We start from the raw sequence: 23759 nt of genomic DNA on the forward strand, positions 1-23759 counted from the left end.
CTCTCCGTGTCCACTTTGTCCACCATATACATACATACACACATAGTATGAACCATAGTACGTAAAATTCGTGTTTGACTGGCATAACATTTGTTTTCCTACATTGGAAAACGAATGCGGATGTTATTCAACCACTCTTGTGTTTTTTTTTTTGTTTTTTCCATTTTTGGGGCTTATTTACCTCATAATAAATAGTTAATCCAAAAGTATGGTATTTATCATTCTTTGAGGGTGTTTTTCTTACGTGATTGAAACATTTATACTATGGTATGAACCGTATGTACCATACGTACATGCGCATTCGAGAATGGTTCCATCATTCGAGTATGGTAAACACCCACAAAGTATGGTAAATACTATACTTTTGTATTCATTATTTATTATAAGGTCAATTTTTATTTTAAGGTAAGAAAGTTAAGTAAAAAGTGTGAAAAAAAACATAAGAATGTTTTTGATAACATATGCATTCGATTGCATTCGTATGAAAAAAAGAATGTTTGCCAATGCATTCGAGTATATTACTTAGTACGTACTATGATGATACACTGCTTTGATCGAAAGATATTTTTCTTCATCTAACTCAGCACTCTCTCTCTACTATTTAGAATCCAAATCACATACATACATAATAGGAAGAAGGAAGAGTGCGTTCTTTCTATTCTTCTTCTTCTTCTTTTTCTTTTTCTTCTTCTTCGTTCTCCTCTGTTTTTCCTCTGCTCTGCCGCCATGGCAACTTCTCTGCTAATCCCACCTTCAAGAGAATCTACTTCTCCCCTCATCTCTGTAAGCGACATCAGAAAACCCATCATGGCGAAGAAAAGATTTGTCGCATCTCTACGAAACCGGCAGAACATCATCCAAGTAAGTTCTTTCTCATCACTTCACCTCTCTTCGTCTTCGGCTTCTTCCTCGTATTCTTCTTCTTCGAGACTCTTTCATACCTCCGTGGTCAAATCTCTTTCTGTACCAAGCGGCCGAACCCGAAGAAGAGGTAGAGGTGTGATTGTGGCGATGTTCGAAAGATTCACTGAGAAAGCGATCAAAGTGATCATGCTAGCACAAGAAGAAGCGCGGAGACTTGGCCACAACTTTGTCGGCACCGAACAAGTCCTCCTTGGCCTCATCGGAGAAGGCACAGGAATCGCTGCCAAAGTGTTAAAGTCAATGGGTGTGAATCTAAAAGAGGCAAGAATCGAGGTCGAGAAGATCATAGGCAGAGGATCGGGATTTGTTGCTGTCGAGATCCCTTTCACACCACGGGCCAAACGTGTCCTCGAGCTTTCCTTGGAAGAAGCCCGTCAACTTGGGCATAATTACATCGGGTCCGAGCATCTATTGCTAGGGTTGTTAAGGGAAGGAGAAGGGGTGGCAGCACGTGTGCTAGAAAACCTTGGTGCAGACCCAACAAATATTCGCACACAAGTTATAAGAATGGTTGGGGAGAATACTGAAGCTGTGGGTGCAGGTGTTGGTGGAGGAGGAAATAGTAATGTGAAAACGCCAACTTTAGAGGAGTTTGGAACAAATCTCACCAAGTTAGCCGAGGAAGGGAAACTAGACCCTGTTGTCGGTAGACAACCTCAAATAGAGAGGGTCACACAAATCTTAGGACGCCGAACAAAGAATAATCCATGTCTTATTGGTGAACCCGGAGTCGGAAAAACTGCCATCGCTGAAGGGTTAGCACAACGTATTGCGACTGGTGATGTTCCTGAGACGATTGAAGGTAAGAAAGTTGTTACCTTAGATATGGGTCTTCTCGTGGCGGGCACTAAATATAGGGGCGAATTCGAAGAGAGGCTAAAAAAGCTCATGGAAGAGATCAAGCAAGCGGATGATATAATCCTGTTTATCGATGAAGTTCATACCTTGATTGGGGCAGGGGCAGCAGAGGGTGCCATCGATGCAGCCAATATATTAAAACCCGCTTTAGCACGAGGTGAGCTTCAATGCATAGGAGCAACTACTCTCGATGAGTATCGGAAACATGTTGAAAAAGATCCCGCCTTAGAGAGACGTTTCCAACCGGTCCTGGTTCCGGAACCCAGTGTCGACGAGACCATACAAATCTTACAAGGTCTCCGTGAACGATATGAGATCCATCACAAGCTCCGGTACACTGATGAATCCCTAGTAGCTGCTGCCCATCTCTCTCATCAATATATCAGTGATAGGTTTCTTCCTGATAAGGCCATTGATTTGATCGATGAGGCAGGGTCTCGTGTTCGATTACGTCATGCTCAACTCCCCGAAGAGGCAAAAGAGCTCGAAAAGGAACTTAGGCAAATCACTAAAGAGAAAAATGATGCGGTGAGAGGGCAAGACTTTGAGAAAGCTGGGCAACTCCGTGATCGCGAGATGGAATTAAAAGCACAAGTATCAGCAATTGCTGAGAAAGGGAAAGAGAAGTCAAAGGCCGAGATAGAGTCGATGTCGGCCGACAGTGCAGGTCCCCTCGTCACCGAATCCGATATCCAACAGATTGTGTCAGCATGGACTGGGATACCTGTTGAGAAGGTATCAGTAGATGAGTCAAGTCGCTTATTGAAGATGGAAGAAACACTGCACAAAAGGGTGATTGGTCAAGATGAGGCCGTGAAGGCAATAAGCCGAGCGATTCGGCGTGCTCGTGTTGGATTAAAAAACCCTAATAGGCCCATTGCGAGCTTTATTTTCTCGGGTCCAACTGGTGTCGGGAAATCCGAATTAGCCAAAGCTTTGGCTGCTTACTATTTCGGCTCCGAAGAAGCTATGGTGAGGCTTGACATGAGTGAATTCATGGAAAGACACACGGTTTCTAAGCTCATTGGATCACCACCAGGTTACGTGGGCTACACAGAAGGCGGCCAGTTGACAGAAGCTGTAAGACGTCGACCCTATACAGTGGTTCTATTTGATGAGATTGAGAAAGCTCATCCCGATGTTTTTAACATGATGTTGCAAATCCTGGAAGATGGTAGGCTCACCGATAGCAAGGGAAGAACTGTGGATTTCAAGAATACCTTATTGATCATGACTTCAAATGTAGGGAGTAGTGTGATCGAAAAGGGTGGTGGTGGCATTGGATTCCAACTTGAATATGGAGAGAAAGACAGTAGCTACAATAGGATCAAGAGCCTTGTGAATGAAGAGCTCAAACAATATTTCCGGCCTGAGTTTTTGAATAGACTTGATGAGATCATTGTGTTTAGGCAATTGACAAAGGTTGAGGTGAAAGACATAGCCGAAATCATGCTTAAGGAGGTGTTTGAGAGGCTAAAGAAGAAAGATATCGAGTTACAAGTCACTGAAAGGTTCAAGGATAGGATAGTCGATGAAGGATATAGTCCAAGCTATGGTGCAAGGCCATTGAGAAGGGCAATTATGAGGCTATTAGAAGATAGTATGGCGGAGCGAATGCTTGGAGGTGAGGTTAAAGAAGGTGATTCAGCCATAATTGATGTGGATTCAGAAGGGAATGTGACAGTACTCAACGGTACCACTGGAACATCTTCTAGTGCAACTGTGGAAGCTCCAGCTGGTATTTCTTAAAGTATAGACATAATTTCGATTATTGCTAGAGATCTGTCATATTCGGATTGTAATATATTTATAGATTTGTATATATATAATGTATGTATGTATGTCTGTAGCTTGTGTATATAAAAGCCGTATACCACTAAGGAGGGGCTCCTTAGTGTAAATGTTTATAAAAAAACATAGAAATTCTAAATGTTCAAATTCCAGAATTATATATATAGATGATATTCTATTGGATTGCTTATTATGATTGGGTGATATTTTGGAAACAGAATTGAAGTGTTAATCATTGTGGATGACTTCGAAACATGCTTGGTTTGTTGAATCAAGTTAAGAGGATCATAATGGGGATGAGAGACATGGGGGAGGTATAACACATAGTACATGTTAGAATAAAGGGACCAGAAAAAGAAATTGGCGGTGAATTTTAGATGTTTGAACCTTATAAAGTCTTCACACTGAGTCTCTCGGGTTTGTCCTGGCCTTGATATTCTTTTTTCCTTTATATTGAATTAAGTTTTGTACATATTTTGAGCACATTGTTTTAAACATTTCAAGTGTTACCTTCAAATCTTAGTTTGGGAATTGCAATGAAGTTTATAACTGCGAGAGTCATGCATGGTGATGGCATGTGAAAATGGATGATGGTTTTAAGCATACAAAAGTTCTATAGAACTGACAAATTATGTAACCAAGAAAAATTATATTGATGGTATGTTTGCCTGCGTACATACATAAGTATTGCAATGAATTTACGCTCACATATATAACTATGTACATAAATAACTTAATAAGTATAATGTACGCATGCTCACATCAATAACTATTCTTCCATACTTGTAAGAGCATTAACAAATCATATCAATCATGTTGATTACATGCAATACTAAATCATGGACAAGAATAGTGCTAATAAATCATTGGGATGGCACAATTTTCCTTGCAAGTATAACATTTTTATTATTCTTTCATTATTTGTTTTAGCCACAATTTTCCTTGTAACTATAGTCTATAACATGTTCTTATTCTTTCAATATTTGTTATTGACACCATTGTCCTGATAATTAGAACGCCTAACATGAGATGCATTATATCAACCCAAGAATCAGCTCCATTTTTTCATTTATAATGTGAATTACGTAGGTAGTTCCAAACATGGTGTTCCAATCTTCCAAGCAAATAATCTCCTAATTAATGAGGATAACAAGTGAATGCACACTAATGAATAAAAAAACTGAAGATGCAATACAGCCTTTTTTATTAAATGACAACGTCATTGAAAATGCAGGATTGGGGAAAGTGTCCATTTACAATCAACGCTTGCCTATACTAATTTAGAGAAATCTTCCTTTAGTACCTCTCATCTTTCTTTTGTTTCTCTTTCTTTTGACTGTCAGGGTTCTGCAGTACCATTTTTTGATACAACAGAAGCCTCTGCAAAAGAAAATACATGAAAAGATACAAATAGCAACCAACGTTGAAATGCAACTTTTATAACACCGGCTGTGTTTCCCCATTGCATAAACCATGTTTCTTCCATACATTTATTAGCCATTATTTCTCAGTATATATGGCAATTTGTGGAACGATGACACTGCCCATCCATAGTTTTCCATCATGTTCTTCAACTTCGCTAACCAATCTTACCACTTTTCCCTCTCGATCTTCCAGAACCTCGACAAGAACACCATCTTGACTGAGTCTAATCACCATTCCCTTGGCTAACATCCTTGAAATTTTCGTGTATACACTAGTCAAGGATATGGGTAGTTTTAGCAATGCTGCCCGGATCCATAATGGCGAGTTTAATAAAATATTTGGTTTTGCATGGATAGCAACAAAGAAATCTCCATTCTTCACACGTCGAACATTATCTGGATATCCTGGCATTGAACTAAAAAGCTCCAATTCCCCTTTTCTTGGGCCCTTCAACCAATACCGCATGATGCTGCAAAAGATTAACACTTTAGGATCACTAGCAACAAGTGCAAACAACGAGATAGAGAAGAAAAGAGAGAAGCAAACCGGCGAGTGAGCGTCTCCGACATCACCAAGTAGGAATTGTCTTGGCTGATTGCAATGCCATTAGGGAACTGAAGGCCATGTAAAAGCACTTTCGTCTCACCAGTTGAAGGATTAAATCTAAGAAGCCTACCACTTTTATCTCCGCCAACAAACATAGTTACGAAGTCTCTGCAAATAAAACCATACATCCATATAACTAGTACATATAAATCAATGGCCCAAGGTATACAATCAAGTAGATGGTTTTCATTGCTTGCTCTTTAAGCCATAATATTATGTTCATCGTACAAATAATTCATATTTTGACTCTTGATATCACCTACATTTATCACAATTCAAGAAGATAATAATCAATCATCCAACATTGGTCGGGGAAATATAATTACAATGCAATGCTAGGTAAATGTTTGAAAAAATCGCATAAGCACATTACCATTGGAAATATAAGAATTTGGCTCTTACATCTTTGCTTTGCACAACGTTGAAATGATAGCATTGCAAAACGTTTGATGCTTACCTTCTATGATACTTGGAGCTACTGTCGGTGAAATAGACGAAGCCATCATCATCAAATTCAACGTCATTTGTAAATGCAAGAGGAATACCTTCAGCCTCTGTTACTATAACCTTAGCCAAACCGCCCTCAGCACCGACAACGCATAGACCATAGTATGCATCAGCAACATATAAGTCTCCTTTCTTATCAAACCTCATCCCCAAAGGCCTTCCACATATGTGCTCAAGCTCAATCTTCAGAGAAGGAGGTGATCCAGGATTGCAAATTGAAGAGCTGCTCACAGACAAAAGAACCAGTTAGGACTACTTTTTGCACAAAATAAAAAAGCAGTACTTCAAGGATTATCAAATATCACAGAAAAGTTCAGCTCAATTCTCAATTTGTTTTTCAATCACATGCCTGGTAGAATATGTGTTTGCCATTTATCTCTATTGTGCACAAGCAGGGAAAGAAAGAACAAAGACCATTTATGCAAACATGTGGTCAGAACTATTTATCATTATTCACTGATCATTGATCAAAAGGTTAATATACACCTTAGCATTATCAAATTAAAAGTTCAACTTAAAAATATAGAGAAAAAAAGTTAATGAGAAAATAAAACATGTCGATATAAAAGACAATATTCGTGTTTGAAGAAAAGTAAAAATGCATTCACACTGCTTTCTAGACAATCAAGTCTGAGAAACCTGATTTTAAATAGTTAATTTATTCCACACGGAAAATAGATTTTTGCCTTTAATGTATTAAAAATTGGCTTGAAATTTAATGGCAACATAATCGAGCTTTTCTAGTAAGGAGCTAATTCATCCATTGCTGATTCTTATTTAGTTTAATTGTGTATTCATTGAATTGTTGAGAGATCTAATTCACATAAAATTGTGCTTCAATTCATCAAAACGTCACAAACTTTTATTATTATCCCAAAGCAGATGTGACTCAGTCAAATGTGAGGGAGGATTGCCTAAGAACCATCGAATATTAGATAATGGAAATTAGCGAACGTAATCTAAAGTTCTATGTGTCAATTTTCTGTCTTTGTAAATTGCTACTATATTCTGTTAATGGAGGGCTTTTAGATTGGATTTTGGAAATAAAGTTATGGTGTCATCATCTTTTCATCACACGGTGTGTATAGTGGGTAAACCAAGCCAAACTTATGGCTTATGACAGTGAATGTGAGGTGGTTAATTAGGGTAAGGGTTAGACTGATTGCACTGCTGGCATTTGCTTTCACTGAAATCAAGTGCAAAAGGGAGGAAAGAACAGGAGAGAGGGATTTTTTAGGTTTTCTTCTAATTTTCTATCAATAGGGTAGGATTTTTTCAGTTCAAAAGCAATCTTGCTGCCAATGATTTTATCCGTCTCTATTTCTCTAATTTCGGCAATACAATCAACAATCCCACGTCTAATGTTTGTCTAATTCATCGTTTAATTTCCACCAAACGAGTGTAATTTTCCCTCTCATTTCTCCTATTGTCTCTTAGTTAAAAACCTTAGCAACTCAACCCCACCTCTGGCCCCAGCTGACATGCACACACAGATCCGCACAAGAAGAATAACAAGGATCGAAGAGAGAAACGTAAAGGGAATACAAAACTGGAAAAACTGACCGATTGGGAGATGTGTGGGCAAACTCCGTCCATCCTTTTTCCTGCCCATCCCATCGCATGATCCGTCCATCAGCGATGCCTGTGTACGGACCGCGGCCCTCGCGATCGAACGCGAGACTCTCAGGTCCGATGAAATCAGGTGTGGAAAGGATCTGTGAGCGTTGGAGCTTATTCTCCATGTCCATAGGGATCTGATCATGTAGTGGAGGTTGAGGAGGTACAAGGACCCATCTCACAAATAAAGCCAGGGTAGCTGCTACCAAGACCCACCTCAGCCTCCATGCCTCCAAGGCCATGGCTTCTGTCTTCTTTAACTCGTCAGGACGCAGTACCTGTTTCTGCTATCCTTCAGAGCTTACTACCTTGGACAGCTGAAAAGAGAGAAGTGTACTCCTGTGTGGGTGTGGGGACTAGACTCTGTTCCTTCCTTTTTCTTGTTTAATAGACACACTTTGAACTTGGAAGGTATGTTATGTATGTAGGAAGAAAAGGAACCTCATGAAAACCTCCTCATTTTGGTGGTGTTCACTGTTCATCTCTTACCCCCTAAGGGCTCATTCACATAGGTCCCCATTCCTCGACTCTGTCCTGTCCGGCCCTTCGGCTTCTCCCTGCTCCTGCATATTCTATGGCCTTTCTTCTGGCTCCTCTCCGTAAGTAAACCCGCATGCGTTTTCCTTGCCCACAACATGATAGAAAGAGCCACTAAAAGGACATGTGTATTCTATTCTTTCGTGATCCTACCTTGTGAATTTTATCTACTTCTGTTTTTCCCCCAAGAAGGATACTACATTAGTATTTGGAATACGCCCTAAGGCTATCTTTACATGAAATATGTACATTTAGGTAATGACCCCACATGCTTAGTTCTAATTGTCGACTTAAAATAAATACTTCGGTGTAGAATCCGCCTATAAAATATTCCTTCCCCCCCCCCCCCCCCCCCGCCCATATGGCATGAAACTCCAATTGTTATAACTTTGCTCGTTGCATATTACCTTTTATGTTATGTTATCTAAAAACCCTTTGAGATTTTTGGAAAAAAAAAAAACAACCTTTGATCTTATGCACAATCTCTATGTAAATCCCTTACATTATTTGGGTAGTAGGTATTTCGGTCACATTTTGGAAAACCTTCAAATATCTAGCCCTCCAAATATACCAAATTGTGATACTACTTACCAATTGCCTTAAGTTTATCAGACTCTATTTATGGATTCAGTGATATAATTGTTTTTTGCATTAGACCATGTCCCATAGCAAGAGAATCTTCAAGTTCAACATTCTCTTGTTATCATATATCATTGGTTTATCTTGTACCATCGCCCATAATATTGCTCCCCATGTATACATTGCTTTATATATTGGTATATGTCACGATTCTTTTCCATATTTCCATCACAAAGTCACAACTCCACTGACAATGCTTAGTAGTCTCCACTAGATTTGTACAAAAAAGGGCACATATTGTTTGCATTTACCCCTTTTTGTCAATTTTATCTACTTCCTCTAAAGAAATCTCAACAAAAGTTTGCTTGAGATGTAGTCATTTTTTGACATTGTATCACGATATTTGATCTGCCTTAGTTTGTAATTAAGTGTAAACAATGTGTATATAGAATTGTCTTTTTCAAAATGCCCTAAGAGTTGTTTTACATGGCTTTAAAGGGAAAGATAGGAGTTGTTTTACATGGCTTTAAAAGATAAAGATAGAAGTCATTTTACATACCTTATGTGATTTTGAAAGAAACAACAATCATGCATAGTTTTATCTTTTACCCTTCTTCGTGAGTCATATTATGCAACTTCAAAATATAATAGTAAGAGCATTTAAATTACGCATGCCTTCGATGAAAGGTAATTGTAATTGTAAGGCCTAGTGACTTGTAAGGACGAGGATGAGTTGTCTAATGATTGTGTCTCCAGAAGTAGTTGTGAGATGCAAATAACTCTTTGAGTGAGGGATTAAATTTCATACCATTTCAAAAGTATGCATTTGCAAAATTAGTCATGTAAAGAAGCATGCACCAAACTTCTTTAATTAGAATAGCTTATGGAAGTACAAAAGCACTAGTTGCAACTTGATATTGTGCTTAAAATTACAATGGGCTTTTTCATTCATCCACGATTGCCTATCATAAATGTTTAGTACATAATGCAACAAACCAATATCCAAATTTCCAATAATGATAGTATAGAGTGCTCATGAACATCAATCCACCAATTACTTACACAATCGATCGTAGAGGTCAAGCACATGACCTCGTTTTTACTCAACAACCTTACCAGATGATGTCAATTGTAACATAATTATTTCTAAATGGACTCCTATGCGCTACAAGGATATGTCGTTTTCTCCCATCTCCTCTCTTTGATAACACAAATTTTATATATGTACTTTACACATAAAGAAACAATGAGGGACACATAAGACTAGAACAAAAATAGATAGATCAATTTTATTATCATCATTGGAAGATAAATATGACCTATCAATAATGAAACATAAAATATAACATTTTCATGTACAACATGTGAAAATGAGTAGCAACTCTCAATGTTCAAGAACTTACTAATGAATTTCGCAATTGAGAATGTACACAATGATTGTGAGATAAAATCTTGTGCGGTTGGGTTAGGTAAAAAATGTGTGGAAAACATAGTTGAATGTGATTAAAGCCAAAGCATTGGTATCAAATTGTGATATTTAGACTCCTACACTTGTTTGGGAAAAATATACATTTTTTACTAGTCTCAGTCCTCTGAGGAAGACAACAGGATGGGTTCATGCTCTTTTTTTATAGGTCTTGTCTCACCTTGAAGAGAGTGTGAACTATAATATGCATGGAACCAATTTTTGGAATGGAAGACAATAGGATGGGATGTAGCATGTATCAACGTGTGTGGTTTCCCATGTCATGACTCTTGATACATTAGCATTGCAAGAAGACCTCGTTCAAAGACAAACATATATGATGCATCATGAAGCCACTATATTGATAAATGGATGGATGGATACCACCTATGTTTGCTTGAGAATAACTTTTGAACCACCCACATGTGACATCCATAGCAGGTGTTTTTTTATGTCATGTTACTAGCTTCCATAGTCACTATTACATTAGTATAATCATTGTTGTAGACGAGGTCGTCAATGCGGAAGATCAAGAAGCATTCGATTGCTGTTGAATACCTGCGTATAACAGAATCATAGATCGTGCACAGAGAGAGAGAGAGAGAGAGACACAAAAGACTTTCTCATTCAACAAAGCAATAATACAACACCCAACCTTACAAAAAGGTTACAAGGTCACTATATATAGTGACCGACTTAGGGCAACTACCCTTTATGCTAATTACACAAATGCCCCAAACTTGGGCTATAGAAAGGGATAGTGTGAATACGTCCATTATACACTTGTATTCGACACTCCCCCGTAATGGGCGTATACATGGGTTATCTAAGATTACAGGTATAGACTTAGGTTCTCGGACATATCAGCTTTGTTCGGGTCGGCAGGGTCCGAAGGCAGAAGACCGAACTGGTCGGGTCGGAACAGTTGAAGCCGATCATTAAGGAACTGATGTCGGTTGTCGGGAACCATCCTGCTCTGTGTCCGGCTCTAACCGGACTGGTTTGTCGTTACGCCCATCTGATGCCGAAGAGACCGAAAACGGTCTGCCGAAAGACACTTGGTCATTCCATCTGCGACATTGTCGGTTGTGGATATTTTCTCTAGACCGATTTTCCCTGAAATGACGCAGTCCCGAACGAAGTGATATCGAACGTCGATATGTTTGGAGGCGTTGTGGTGAACCGGATTTTTCGACAAGGCAACAGCACCTTGACTGTCGCTGTAGACAACTGGAGCCGAGTCATGGTCGACTTGTCGAAACGTGTGCGCCAGCCGACCGAGCCACAAAGCTTCTTTTGCTGCGTCGGACGCAGCTACATATTCTGCTTCGGTCGTTGAGGTCGCTGTGCACTCCTGAAGTTTCGACTTCCACGAGATTGCTCCATTGCCGAATTTGAAGCAGTATCCGGTTGTTGATTTCCGACTGTCTATACAGCCGGCGAAATCCGAGTCGGTGTAACCGACTACGCCTGAGGTTCGGTTCTGACCGAAAAGAATGCCATGGTCTTTTGTGCCAGCCAGATATCTGAACACATGCTTGACTGCGTTCCAATGCGATCGGCCAGGATTGTGCATAAATCTGCTAACGACTCCTACGGCATGAGAAATATCAGGCCGTGTCGCGACCATCAGGTACATAAGGGAGCCGACTGCCGGTGCATACGGTACCGACTTCATATCTTCCCCCTCCGGGCCGGATGTCGGGCAGTCTCGCTGAGAGAGCCGAAGATTCATTGGGAGCGGGGTTGAAGCAGATGTGGCTGATTGCATGTTGAAGCGTTCCAAGACACGTCGGATATAGTCGGTCTGAGATAAAAAAAGATGTCGTTTATCGCGATGCCGACTAATCTTCATGCCGAGTATGTGTCGTGCCGGACCGAGGTCCTTCATTGCAAACTTCAACCGCAGTTGCCGGATGAGATCGGCAAGTTCGCCCGCGTGGCGTCCAGAAATTAGCATGTCGTCCACGTAGATGATGAGGAAGATGGGTGATCCATCTTGAGCTGTGTTGGTAAAGAGACAATGGTCCTCATCGCTTTTTGAGAAGCCGATCGATTGGATGAAGTCGTCGAACTTCTTGTACCATTGTCGCGGTGCCTGTTTGAGGCCGTATAGACTCTTCCTGAGTCGGCAGACTAGATGTTCTTGGCCAGTTGCCACGAAGCCTTTTGGCTGCTCCATATAAATTTCCTCCTCGAGATCACCATGGAGGAAGGCTGTTTTGACATCTAGCTGAATCAGCTCCAAGTTGTCGGCTGCCACTACGCCGAGTAGAAAACGAAGGGTTGTCATTTTCACAACTGGTGAAAAAATCTCGTCGAAGTCGACGCCATATTCTTGTCGGAAGCCCTTCGCAACTAATCTGGCCTTGTACTTTGGGGTGGTCGAATCAGACGTCTCTTTTAGTCGATAAACCCACTTGCAAGGAAGAGCACGTCGGTTCCTAGGTAATTCGACCAGATCCCAAGTCTTGTTTGCCCGAATGGAGTGCATTTCCGACTCCATCGCCAGATGCCAGGTGGCGGAATCGACAGATGTCGATGCTTCTTCGTAAGACGTCGGTTCGCCGGCGTCGGTGAAGAAAATTCCAGGAGAATACCTCTCCGGAGGTTGCGACAGTCTCTCGGATCGTCGAGGTATGATTGGACTGGTCGCATCGGGTATCGAGGTCGGATGGTCCGAAAGCGGATTGTTCTGCTGTGCCGAGTCGGAGTTGTCCGAGTCAGTAGTGTAAGGTTCAGCTACCCGTGAAGCTGACCGTGTGTTGAGAGCGGGGTCTTCTTGAAGGGTCGGCACATCGGAAAATGTTACCCTTCGGACTTCGATCGGTTTTTCGACTGATGGACTCATAGCCGACTTGTTGAACACAACGTCCGAACTTCGGACGATTTGTCTGCGTTCGGGATCCCAGAGTCGGTATCCCATTTCGCCGTCAGATCCATATCCGAGGAAAATGCATTTCCTGGACCGAGGTGCAAGTTTTCGGCGATCATCTTTCGGAATAAGAGCGTACGCCTCGCATCCGAAGATCCTCAGCTTGTCGTAATTCGGCTTACTGCCGATCCATAGTTCCTGAGGAATTTGAAGTCCTAGAGGTCTACTTGGCGACATATTGATTATGTGTACTGCCGTGAGTAGAGCCTCTGCCCAGAAGCCATCCGACAGTCCGGAGTGTTGGAGCATGGAAACTATCCTTTCTTGGATTGTCCGATTCATTCGTTCTGCAATCCCGTTTTGCTCCGGACTGTGTGGTGCCGTAAATTCACGTCGGATGCCGCGTTGTCGGCAGAATTTGACGAATTCATCGGATTTGAACTCTCCCCCATTGTCTGTCCGAAGGCATTTCAGCTTTCGGTCGGTTTGATTTTCTACCATAGCGAGCCAATCTGAGAAGATCGAGAAGACCCGATCTTTGGTGTGAATCGGATAAGCCCACACCTTTCGAGTCGAATCGTCAATAAAAGTGACAAAGTAAGAGGCACCGCCTAGAGACTGATGCGGCATTGGGCCACAGACGTCCGAATGGACTAAATCGAGAGGTCTCGTTTCTCTTGGTGCTGATGTCGGGTGTGATGCGGCTGCTTGTTTGCCATACTGGCAATGCTCGCAGAATTGATGGTCGGAGAAGGAGAGTTTGGGGATGTATCCGGCTCTAGATAGATGTGTGATGCCGGCCTTGCTGAGGTGTCCTAATCTTCTGTGCCATAGTGATGACACAGGAATATCCACCAAAAACAGGTTACCCTCTCTGAGCGTAACATGTAACGGATACAGGGAGTGTATCTTGGGTCCTCTAGCAAGCAGGAGGTTCCCCCTGTGGAGTGTCCACCCTCCCGAAGAAAAACCGGCACGAATGTCGTCTTCATCTAGTTGTCCGACTGAGATCAATGGCCTTGAGAGCTCGGGTACATGTCGGACATTGTGGAGTACAAGTGTAGAGCCACCTGCAAGGTTGAGCTCTACTGTGCCGATTCCGATGATGTCACAGTGTTGCGAGTTGCCGACTCGAACTGAGTCGGAGTGACGGATCGTATATTGCCGAAATTGGGATCGATGAGGAGTCACGTGAAATGACGCGCCTGAATCTAAGAGCCATGTGCTCGATTCTTCAGTCGTGAATAGAGCCTCTGATCCGACTGGATTTTCGATTGCTAGTATATTCGGGTCGTCTGGTAGCACATCAGCTGAGAAGCTGACGTAATTGATCTCCTCATGCCGGCCACTCTTCTTGTTGTTCTTGTTTTTGAGTGCGCGGCAGTCGGCTTTGATGTGTCCGGGTTTCTTGCAATAGTTGCAGATTCGGTTATCCCGTGACTGGCTCCGTCTTCGCTGATTGTTCGGCGGCCGTGAGGAATCTCTTCCTCGTATGTTCGATTGGTCTGTCGAACCTTGTACTACGTAAGCGTCGTCTGTTGAGTCTTTGGCGAAAGACTTTCTCCGAGCTGCTTCGGTCAGGATTGCGCTCGTGACTTCGGAGTATTTAACAGCCGTGGTTGACGCGTTGCACACAGTTGTGACGAAAGTTTCCCATGATGAGGGAAGGCTGCTCATGAGTATCATTGCTCTGAGTTCATCCTCGATTGCCGTCCCCTGTGACGAGATTTGGGAGCTTATGCTTTCGTACTCATTGAGGTGTGCTTGAACCGAGTCGGATTCTTTCATCCGCAAGTTGTAGAGGCGCCGGATCAGAAACATCTTTGTTGCGGCGACCTTCTTTTCGTAAGTGTCCGACAGTGTTTTCCACAGTTCGAATGCTGTCGTACACGATTGCACCGTAAAGTATACCGATTCCGATAGGTGCATCCGAATCGTGGCGCGGACGATTCTGTCCAGCTTCTGCCACTCAATTGGTTTGTATCCTTCTGGAGGTTCTTCATTTTCGATGGGATCGATTTGCCCCTTGACTATGAGATAGTCCTGCATTTGTTCTTTCCAGAAGTTGAAGTTCGATCCATCGAACTTTCGGAGACTCATTTCTGACGAGCCGGATGTTGATGCCATCAAATTCGGTTTCGGTTGACGAAGCTCGGTTCGGAGTTGACTACGAACCTTGTTGGGGTGCAGCCGGTTGGCTCACCCGATATCGTTCTAGTCGGATTTGAACCCGAGTCGGTTCGGCTTCGGAACTTGCTCGAATTGACTTCGGTAGCTTGAGGGACAGAACCGACTGGTCTTCCCGAATGTTGCCGAATACCGATTATTGAAACCGATTATCTGGACCGATTCTGCTTCGGTTGACTGCAGCAACGAGAGAGACGGATCTAACTGATCCTCCCGAATGTCGATCAGCCAGATGAAGCACGAATTTGGGGTTGTTGTCTTAAGACCGATCTGCACCGAGTGGTTACAATGAGCGGCGTTTGATTACCTCTTCGGATGCCGTTTAACCGGGTGGAGCACGATCGTGTCAATGTTGCACAAGAGGATTTCACCTCGAGCGGTTACGATCACAAGGGACAGAGTACAACCTGCTGGCTTACTCCAAGCGAAGATGATCTAACGCGATGAGATGCAAGCCTCGTTTCTCTTCTTCTTCTCTCTTCTTCGAATGACGCAAGAAACCGAATGCTGTGCAGGCTGAGACGACGGCCGACAGCAGATTGAAGGACCGACTACTGTGCAGGCTCTGATACCAGATGTTGTAGACGAGGTCGTCAATGCGGAAGATCAAGAAGCATTCGATTGCTGTTGAATACCTGCGTATAACAGAATCATAGATCGTGCACAGAGAGAGAGAGAGAGAGAGAGACACAAAAGACTTTCTCATTCAACAAAGCAATAATACAACACCCAACCTTACAAAAAGGTTACAAGGTCACTATATATAGTGACCGACTTAGGGCAACTACCCTTTATGCTAATTACACAAATGCCCCAAACTTGGGCTATAGAAAGGGATAGTGTGAATACGTCCATTATACACTTGTATTCGACAATCATGTCTCTCTGTTTACAATGCATACAAACGAAGCTAATGAAGATATGAATACTTGATAGCCTTTTAGCAATAATCTCACGTTGTTTTAAATAAAAGCTAATTTGTTTAAGTTCCGTAAGGATGTCACAATTGTTGTTTATGTGATGGCAAAATTTCATTCAATTCATTAATGAAGTCACAATCTTTTCTTTTCTCATGACATGTTTGTCATTTTTTAAGATATGCGATAGTACACGTGTATGTATGTATCAACATGTGTGATTGTTGTATGCAGGCACAAGATAGTTGAATGTGTACATCCTTCGATTGATGAATTCATCGACATGTTTCTCCACTTATGCGAATATATTTAGTCACAAATCATGAATAATTATTTTAGAATTACTCCACATGTCAAGGGTAAAAAAGTGGGTAAAAGAAAAGCTTCAAATTATGTCCCCATTGAAGGCAATGAATTTGTTGGCTCAAGTGCTTGACATATCGAATAGCAAGGAGGAAACACTACATTATAAAATTTACAATATACTTGTGGCAAGAAGGGAGGCAAATGCACATAATGGCAATCCACTTACAAGCTTGGTGTAGTTACAAAAACACCTTTTTGTCGTGCTCATGAATATAGAGTGAAAGTCACCTTTGATATGAGCGAGAGGGAGAGAGAGAGAGAGAGAGAGAGAGAAGGTTGCCAATGGAAACCAAGATGGTAAGAGAAAGAGAGAGAGAGAGAAGGTTGCCAATGGAAACCAAGATTGTAAGAGAAAGAGAGAGAGAAGGTTTCCAATGGAAACCAAGAGGTTATGGGAGAGAGAGAGAGAGAGAGAAGGTTGCCAATGGAAACCAAGATGGTAAGAGAAAGAGAGAGAAAAGGTTTCCAATGAAAACCAAAAGGTCATGGGGGACAGAGAGAGAGAGAGTAGAGGTCATGGGAGAGAGAGTGGCATTTAGTAAATTAAGAGGATATTTATAGACTCTAGACTAATAGAGAAGTGAGGAAATTAGGTTTCGAACCCAAGACATAGGGGGGGCTAGAAGTGTAACAAACTTACCACTAAGATAAAGACAGATGGAATGATGAAGGGTATCTTCAGCATGTCATGACTCATGACCATGTATGTTTTCGTGTTTGCATCATGGAGACCCAAAGAGTATGTATTATGATGGTGATGATGACCGATGATATTACAAATAAAGATTAAGATTGGGATGGGATGGGGGCCCACTGAAGAAAAAAAAACACCATGCCTTCTTCTTCTTCTTCTTCTTTGGGGATATTTCAGTTTTTATTTTATCCTGTCAATACCCATGATTGTGTGTACACACGCGGAAAGACAGTTAAAGAGATAGAATAAAGAAAAGGTCACCATAATCAGACATTCGAAAGCTCCCTCCCTCTCTCTATCTATCTGAAGCAGAACAGCAGAGACACCCAATGCTCTCTCTCTCTCTCTCTCCACCCCCCTTCTACTTCTAAAATCAGTCAGTCCTTTCGTTTATTTATTTTTGGGTTCCAGATTACAACTCCTGTTCCTTGAAGAAAGTAGGGTTTGTTGCGCTGCCTGAGAGATTAGGGCTTTCTTGTTGGATTCCTGAACAAACCCTTCCACCCCCCATCTTCCACCCCCTGTTTGTTGGAAGATAAGGATGTTTTGAGCTTCTTGAGAAATCAGAGGTTATTTTGATTCCCTGTTTCTGGAGAAAGTAGGGGTTTTAAGCTTGTAAAAGATTTAAATAAGTAGAAAAAGGGATGTTTTAGGGTAAAATTAGGGGTTCATCCTTTTGTGGATCCTATGGAAGCATCTCAGGCGTGTCCATGGATGGAGCTTGTTTGCCATGTTCTGCGTCCTTTATCTTTAGTAAACCAATGCCTGAGCTCTCTCACAGACATAGCATACCTTGCAGAGCTTTAAATGTATGCATATTTTCTTATCAAAGAACACGTTACCATAATGTATTTCTATCACGGAGTGAGAATCGCAAATTGAGAAGTCATATCTCTGAAGCCATTTGCTCATTCAATGCGGTAAACCACAATATTTCAGCATGTGAAAATAGCTTGCGTTTGAGGAGTTATAGCTCTGATACCACTTGTGCATTCCAGGATTTCCGAGGTCATTTCACCAGAGAAAAGCATAGCAATAGTAGCTCACGTTTCAAGGTATGTTCAGCTAAGCTCAAAGAGGATGCTGATGCAGAGGAAGATATATGGATGTCCGACTTGGAATTCGAGGTTCTTCAATTCATGGAAACTTCGAAGAATCCATTTTCTTTCCCAACACAATCAGAACTGATGGAGGCTGGTCGCAATGATCTTGCTGATGCTATTCTTCAAAGTGGTGGTTGGCTCGCTTCTGGATGGGATTTAAACGATTGTACTGATAATAAGGTATAGTTCTACTAATGAAGCAAAATTATATTTTTGTCTCTAAACTTAGAGTCTACCTCCAAATCCACCATTTTTCTTAGGAGGTATCTTTGGTGGAAAAACATTCCGAGTATGTAAAAGGAATTTTTGTTGTGTTGTGCTATTTGTTACCGTGATGGGATTTAAATTGATGATAAGGTATACTTCTACTCATGAAGGAAATTTATATTTTTTTCTCTGAACTTAGAGTCTACCTCCAAACCTACAATTTTTCTTGGTGGAGAAACATTCTGCATGTGTCAAAAGCATTTTTGCTGTGTTCTGTTGTTTCTTGTATGTAGAGACATGAGATAGAGTACATCATTTGTTACCATGAAGTGCTATGGTGGCAGAAGACGAATTTTCCACCCAAACATGGATAAAACAATGTGTAAATAGGCCCAGGAAGAGTAGAAAAATGTATGAATTCAATCAGAAGACTCACAATCTTGAGAAAGACCTAGGAGACAGAAGAAGCAACTGTTTATTCTTTTTCTACCTCCGTTCTATGGTAGTGGAGAAAAATGTGAATGGGCCTATGAAGAGGAGAGAAAATTTGTTCGTCCAATCGGAAGTCTCTTATTCTTGAGAAAGACTGATTCTCTTGAGGAGGTTGATGAAGCAAACGTTTCTTCTTTTCTTTTTCCCCCATTTTGTTGTACTGTTGGCCAAAAACTTTCTTGATGGAAATGTGCATCCTTTTGTTTTGGTTGGTTATTTATGAGGCAGATGAGATAGGAGTCATTCAAAGGTTAAAAATAAATAGATAGATGGATTATTACCATCCATGGAAGATAGGATATGATCTATATGGCTTTGATGCTATGGTGTAAATCACCATGACAACCACTAAGGATATGAGATAGAGAGAATATGTTAATTGTTACTGGTATGTGTATGACAGACACGTAGGATACTGGAAGATGTCCTTCCACCTAGAATACTCACAAAAGCAAAAAAAGCCTTCCTTTAAATAGATTGAATTATGCCCTCGTAATATTTGATGATTTTCTTGAGGCCAATAAATCCAAATTGTACAGGAAAATGTGATGAAAGGCACACTTCGGAATGAAATCCGAGACACACTTATGGAGGCACCTCATGGCGAAAACAAATGCACGAAGAGAGGATCATCACAAATGGACAATCCGAATACTCATGTTGCAGCTTCACACACTGAATTGTAAGTATGCAAAACAGCTAGAAATACACAATAGAGTATTTACATCTCTAGAGGCATGCTAGTATGCATTAAGCTAGTATTATGAATGCACAATCCAATTATGGAAACAAAAACTTAGATTTATTGGAAAGAATCAGCATATAATGTACTGTTTGTTCACAGAACTTAAGGATGGACTTAGTTATATAGGCATGAATAAGAACATTAAATCTCTACTATTTCTAATGCTTTTGCTAGGAATCCAGCTCTAGATGAACGGCAAAGAGCATGGGACAGGGTAGCTGACTTATTTGGACTTACAAAGCCACAGAAAAAGGTAAGAAATCAACTAGAGATTGTTATGATATGACATCTTAGGAACCATTTCTCCTTTCAGTAAAACTCAAAAGTTTAAATCTGGCAATATGTGTAAAGTCAGGGCATGGCGGGAAAGTATTTGATGAAAGTAGAAAGTACCCTACGATGATTGAGCAGGTTGAATCTATTGGCTTGTTGGACAATAGAGTTGAATGTGACATAGAATCTCCAGAAGGTGGTAAGATATTTCATCTTTATTTTAAGTCATGAATATGAAGGTTTAGAAAGTAAAGTGGTCATCGATTACGATCACCTTATTGATGAAGAATGATAAAAAAAATGTAGGTCCCATATCAGTGAGGCTCAAGGACCATAGGAATTTGAAGAAGAAAATCATCCCCAAATGTGAGACTGCTAACAATTCCACAAAAGAATCACGTGAATGGATGCATGAGCTAGTTAAAGCAAGAAAAGAAGCATTAAGAAATATCAAATTGAGTTCACGTGAAAAGAGAATTGGAAATACAAACAATTCTGTTTCTATTTCTGGTCGCATACGGCAACTGGAAGATGAACTGACTACAACTCTTCATATGCTCCAATCTGGCAGGGGTGCCTTGGCTCATGATATCAAACCAAATGAAGTAAGGAAATATATATGTATGACTGTTCAAGTTTCTCATTGCCACATGATGATCCTATTTTAGAATACTCATAGTGAACCTCTTCTCCAATCCTTTTTTGATTTTGTATTAACTCATTGAAAAACACATCCTCCATGTTATTGCCATCTTGATTTTCTCTTTAATGTCTCCATAGTTGAAGATCCGTCTAACTAATAGTCTGGCTGAATGTTAACCTGATAATTTCTTTGTCCAAGTTCTTCATTCGTTCTGCATATTCCTCCATTGATGTGTTTTCTATTGCATCTCATATTGCGTAGATGGTTTCATTATGTTTTTACTAAAACTGTTCAGTTTTCTCTGTATTGATCAGGTAGATGATAGGAATTTCCAAAACATCAATAATGAAGAGCCGTCAGACACATTGGATAACTTTCATAAAATGATTGGAACAGCTCCACAATGGAATGCATCTGAGGACAATCTTTCCCGTCATGAGATCGAAGAAGCTTCAGACGCATTGGAGTTTCGTGAAACAGAGCTTTTAAGCAAGCGTAGAGAGCTTCGTGAAGCACGCGCAAAATTGACTGTGACTGAGGGCAAACTTGCTCTTCAACTCGCGTATGACTTTTCTTTTAACTGTATGTATGTATGTATGTATGTATGTATGTATGTATGTGTATATATATCTATATAAGAAAAAGATTAAATTGCACCCAATGTTTTGGGTACTGAGAACAATATCCCTTGGTTTAAAAAAATAATCAGAACACTGCTATGATGTAAAGCTTTGAAGACCAAGGGTTTTTTAGTAAATTCTGAAAATCGAAGGGTATTTTGATGATATCAATTAATGCTTTTTTCCATATTGTTTTTCCTAACTACTGATCACCTTAACGTCTATGACCATTGTTTATGCCTTTATGTAAACATTTATAAATAACTATGTAGTTTTTCTGCTAAACATTTATGGCTGATCATATCGTTACAAAACATGTATGATATTTACTTACCCTTGAATTGCAACAGGGAGCTCCAAAGGAACATAGAGGAAAAGGACAAACGACTAGATGAAGCGATGAATGTTTTAAAGACAATGCGCACAGCTCGTATTGTGTGGCCAAATCCGGGACTTGAAGTCTTTTTAGCTGGTTCTTTTGATGGGTGGACAACCCAGGTAACATTTTGCTTGTCTATAAGGAGAGTCCTATGCTTTAGTTGTAATTACCAATGTACCCTTTAGTTGTAATTAGTATTGGTCACTTACCGACATACACATACTAAGTTATCTACTTAATGGGGGTTGGCCTACCTGCAACTTACAAAATGGCTGCTCCACTAAGACAGAATGTGTAAGCATTGCCTTTGTTTCTAAATCATGTACCTTAACTATAAGATCATAGGTTAAAGTCCTACATTGTACTCATGAACTAAAGTTCGCGCAATCAAGTCCGATATGGTGCTTTATAACTGTAGGGTTGTGGGTTCAAGTTGAATGCTATATGTTTATTAGCTATAGGGTTGTGTCAAGTTTAATGTTCATGTTTTTAGTTCAAGGTGGTGTGCCCTAACACGTACCTCTTATAGAAATGGTTTTGCAAATTCACTCTCCACAATCCAGTGGCTGCAATGACAAAAATAATGTCTAAACAATTCCAAATTCGTTGACAGAGGAAAATGCAAAAGTCTAATGCTGGTGTGTTCGTGACTTCTCTTCAATTATATCCTGGTCGTTACGAGGTAAAGCATAAACGACCTTATTATATGCATATATACATATCCTCGTTCATTTGGCTACTGTTTAATTTGTTGCAGATAAAATTTATTGTAAATGGTGAATGGAAAGTTGATCATAATCGTCCTATTACCGGCGAGGGTGGCTTCGAGAATAATGTGCTCATTATCATCTGATTTTTTTGTAAAAGCTGGCTAATGCAAGAACAATAGATCATTATTTTGTATATTGGATCAAAGTGCTATGTCCATGGATAGACTAACGTCATTGGAGGACATGCTATCAAATTGTACAACATTGAGGGATATATATATATATATCTGTAATCAAAAGTGATGTGCTACCTGCGAGACACGGAGCACTGAAAAAACATCGGATGTTTTTTGGACGAGATAACCTTTGGGGCTATTATTTTAGTTTCTTTGAAATTATGAGATATTTTTTATCAAATCCATTTAATTGACAAACTATGGCACATATACTAGAGCTCAACTCTCATCAATGCATTATACATTTTGTTTTGGACTATCGTCAATAACAGCATTCCTAGTTTGTTGTATATGCTACAACTTTTTTATGAGCCATTGTGTTTTTTCTTCTGCATTAATTTTCAGTTCATTGTATCAGATGCCAATCTATTAGCTCACTAAGTCATTGGTCAGGGTTTAGTTTCACAAGACACTTTACAACATCCAATATCTCATTGATTCTTAGATGGTGAGGTATTAACGTTGTAGTGAACTCTTGCTCTCACTCTTTTGCATGCCAGGTTTTGACATAGCTTTTGCAATTACTTTAGATTCCTAATAATATTATTATGAGATATACTTCATGTTAGTATTTTTATCCTCCTTCAAGGTTAAGTCGTGTTAATGCATTGCAAATGTTGGGGGCATCAATATTCTAGCTACATTAATGGAAACAATCTGTCGTAAAGTTATGTTACACGTTTCTACTAGTATGCTTGCTTAATGTTTGTTGATGGGAATTCAAATACCATTTGCAGGTTCCAATTCTTTAGTTTCTTTACCCTTGACAATTCTTTTGGCATTGTATCTTTTGAAAGATGCACTATTGGAAGGCTCTAAATCCTAAGAGGAGATGTGCATACCCCTTTGAAAGGAGTAAATATAATTTAAAATATCATCATATGTATTGGTACATTACTTTCATGAAGTAAAAACAAAAGAGGTTACATTATGACCTTCAAAAGAGTTCCCTTATCGTTTTGCTTAAGCCAACAAAAGAGCTTGTCAATTGATATAAACTCAT

General features: G+C 40.4%; 2 protein-coding genes and 1 pseudogene across 5 annotated transcripts; 2 read left to right on the forward strand and 1 right to left on the reverse strand.

The window, feature by feature from the left end:
• Nucleotides 1-688: 688 nt before the first annotated feature.
• On the forward strand, nucleotides 689-3720 carry LOC147867755 (ATP-dependent Clp protease ATP-binding subunit ClpA homolog, chloroplastic pseudogene; annotated as a pseudogene).
• A 1038-nt stretch (nucleotides 3721-4758) lies between these two features.
• LOC147867756 (protein STRICTOSIDINE SYNTHASE-LIKE 10-like) lies at nucleotides 4759-8045 on the reverse strand. The gene is made up of 4 exons (XM_087315562.1): nucleotides 7675-8045; nucleotides 6062-6334; nucleotides 5545-5712; nucleotides 4759-5467 (listed from the first exon to the last, which is right to left on the reverse strand). Exons 1-4 carry the CDS (start codon nucleotides 7968-7970, stop codon nucleotides 5074-5076), a joined length of 1131 nt encoding a protein of 376 aa, XP_087171688.1. The 5' UTR covers nucleotides 7971-8045; the 3' UTR covers nucleotides 4759-5073.
• Nucleotides 8046-17903: 9858 nt separating this feature from the next.
• LOC147867757 (5'-AMP-activated protein kinase-like protein) lies at nucleotides 17904-22954 on the forward strand. 4 transcript variants are annotated; one of them, XM_087315564.1, is made up of 9 exons: nucleotides 17904-18300; nucleotides 18331-18631; nucleotides 19690-19832; nucleotides 20070-20148; nucleotides 20247-20364; nucleotides 20475-20773; nucleotides 21126-21373; nucleotides 21782-21929; nucleotides 22424-22954. In XM_087315564.1, exons 1-9 carry the CDS (start codon nucleotides 18059-18061, stop codon nucleotides 22661-22663), a joined length of 1818 nt encoding a protein of 605 aa, XP_087171690.1. In that variant the 5' UTR covers nucleotides 17904-18058; the 3' UTR covers nucleotides 22664-22954. The 4 variants fall into 4 exon arrangements, with proteins under 4 accessions (XP_087171690.1, XP_087171692.1, XP_087171689.1 ...); XM_087315565.1 differs by having other exon boundaries at nucleotides 17906-18631; nucleotides 22424-22492; nucleotides 22568-22954; XM_087315566.1 differs by having other exon boundaries at nucleotides 17904-18631; nucleotides 22340-22473.
• Nucleotides 22955-23759: the final 805 nt, after the last annotated feature.

Source organism: Azolla caroliniana, unplaced genomic scaffold, assembly GCF_043228905.1.
Source record: "Azolla caroliniana isolate FFs.n. ecotype wild unplaced genomic scaffold, voAzoCaro1.0.p SCAF_2, whole genome shotgun sequence".
Taxonomy (NCBI): domain Eukaryota; kingdom Viridiplantae; phylum Streptophyta; class Polypodiopsida; order Salviniales; family Salviniaceae; genus Azolla; species Azolla caroliniana.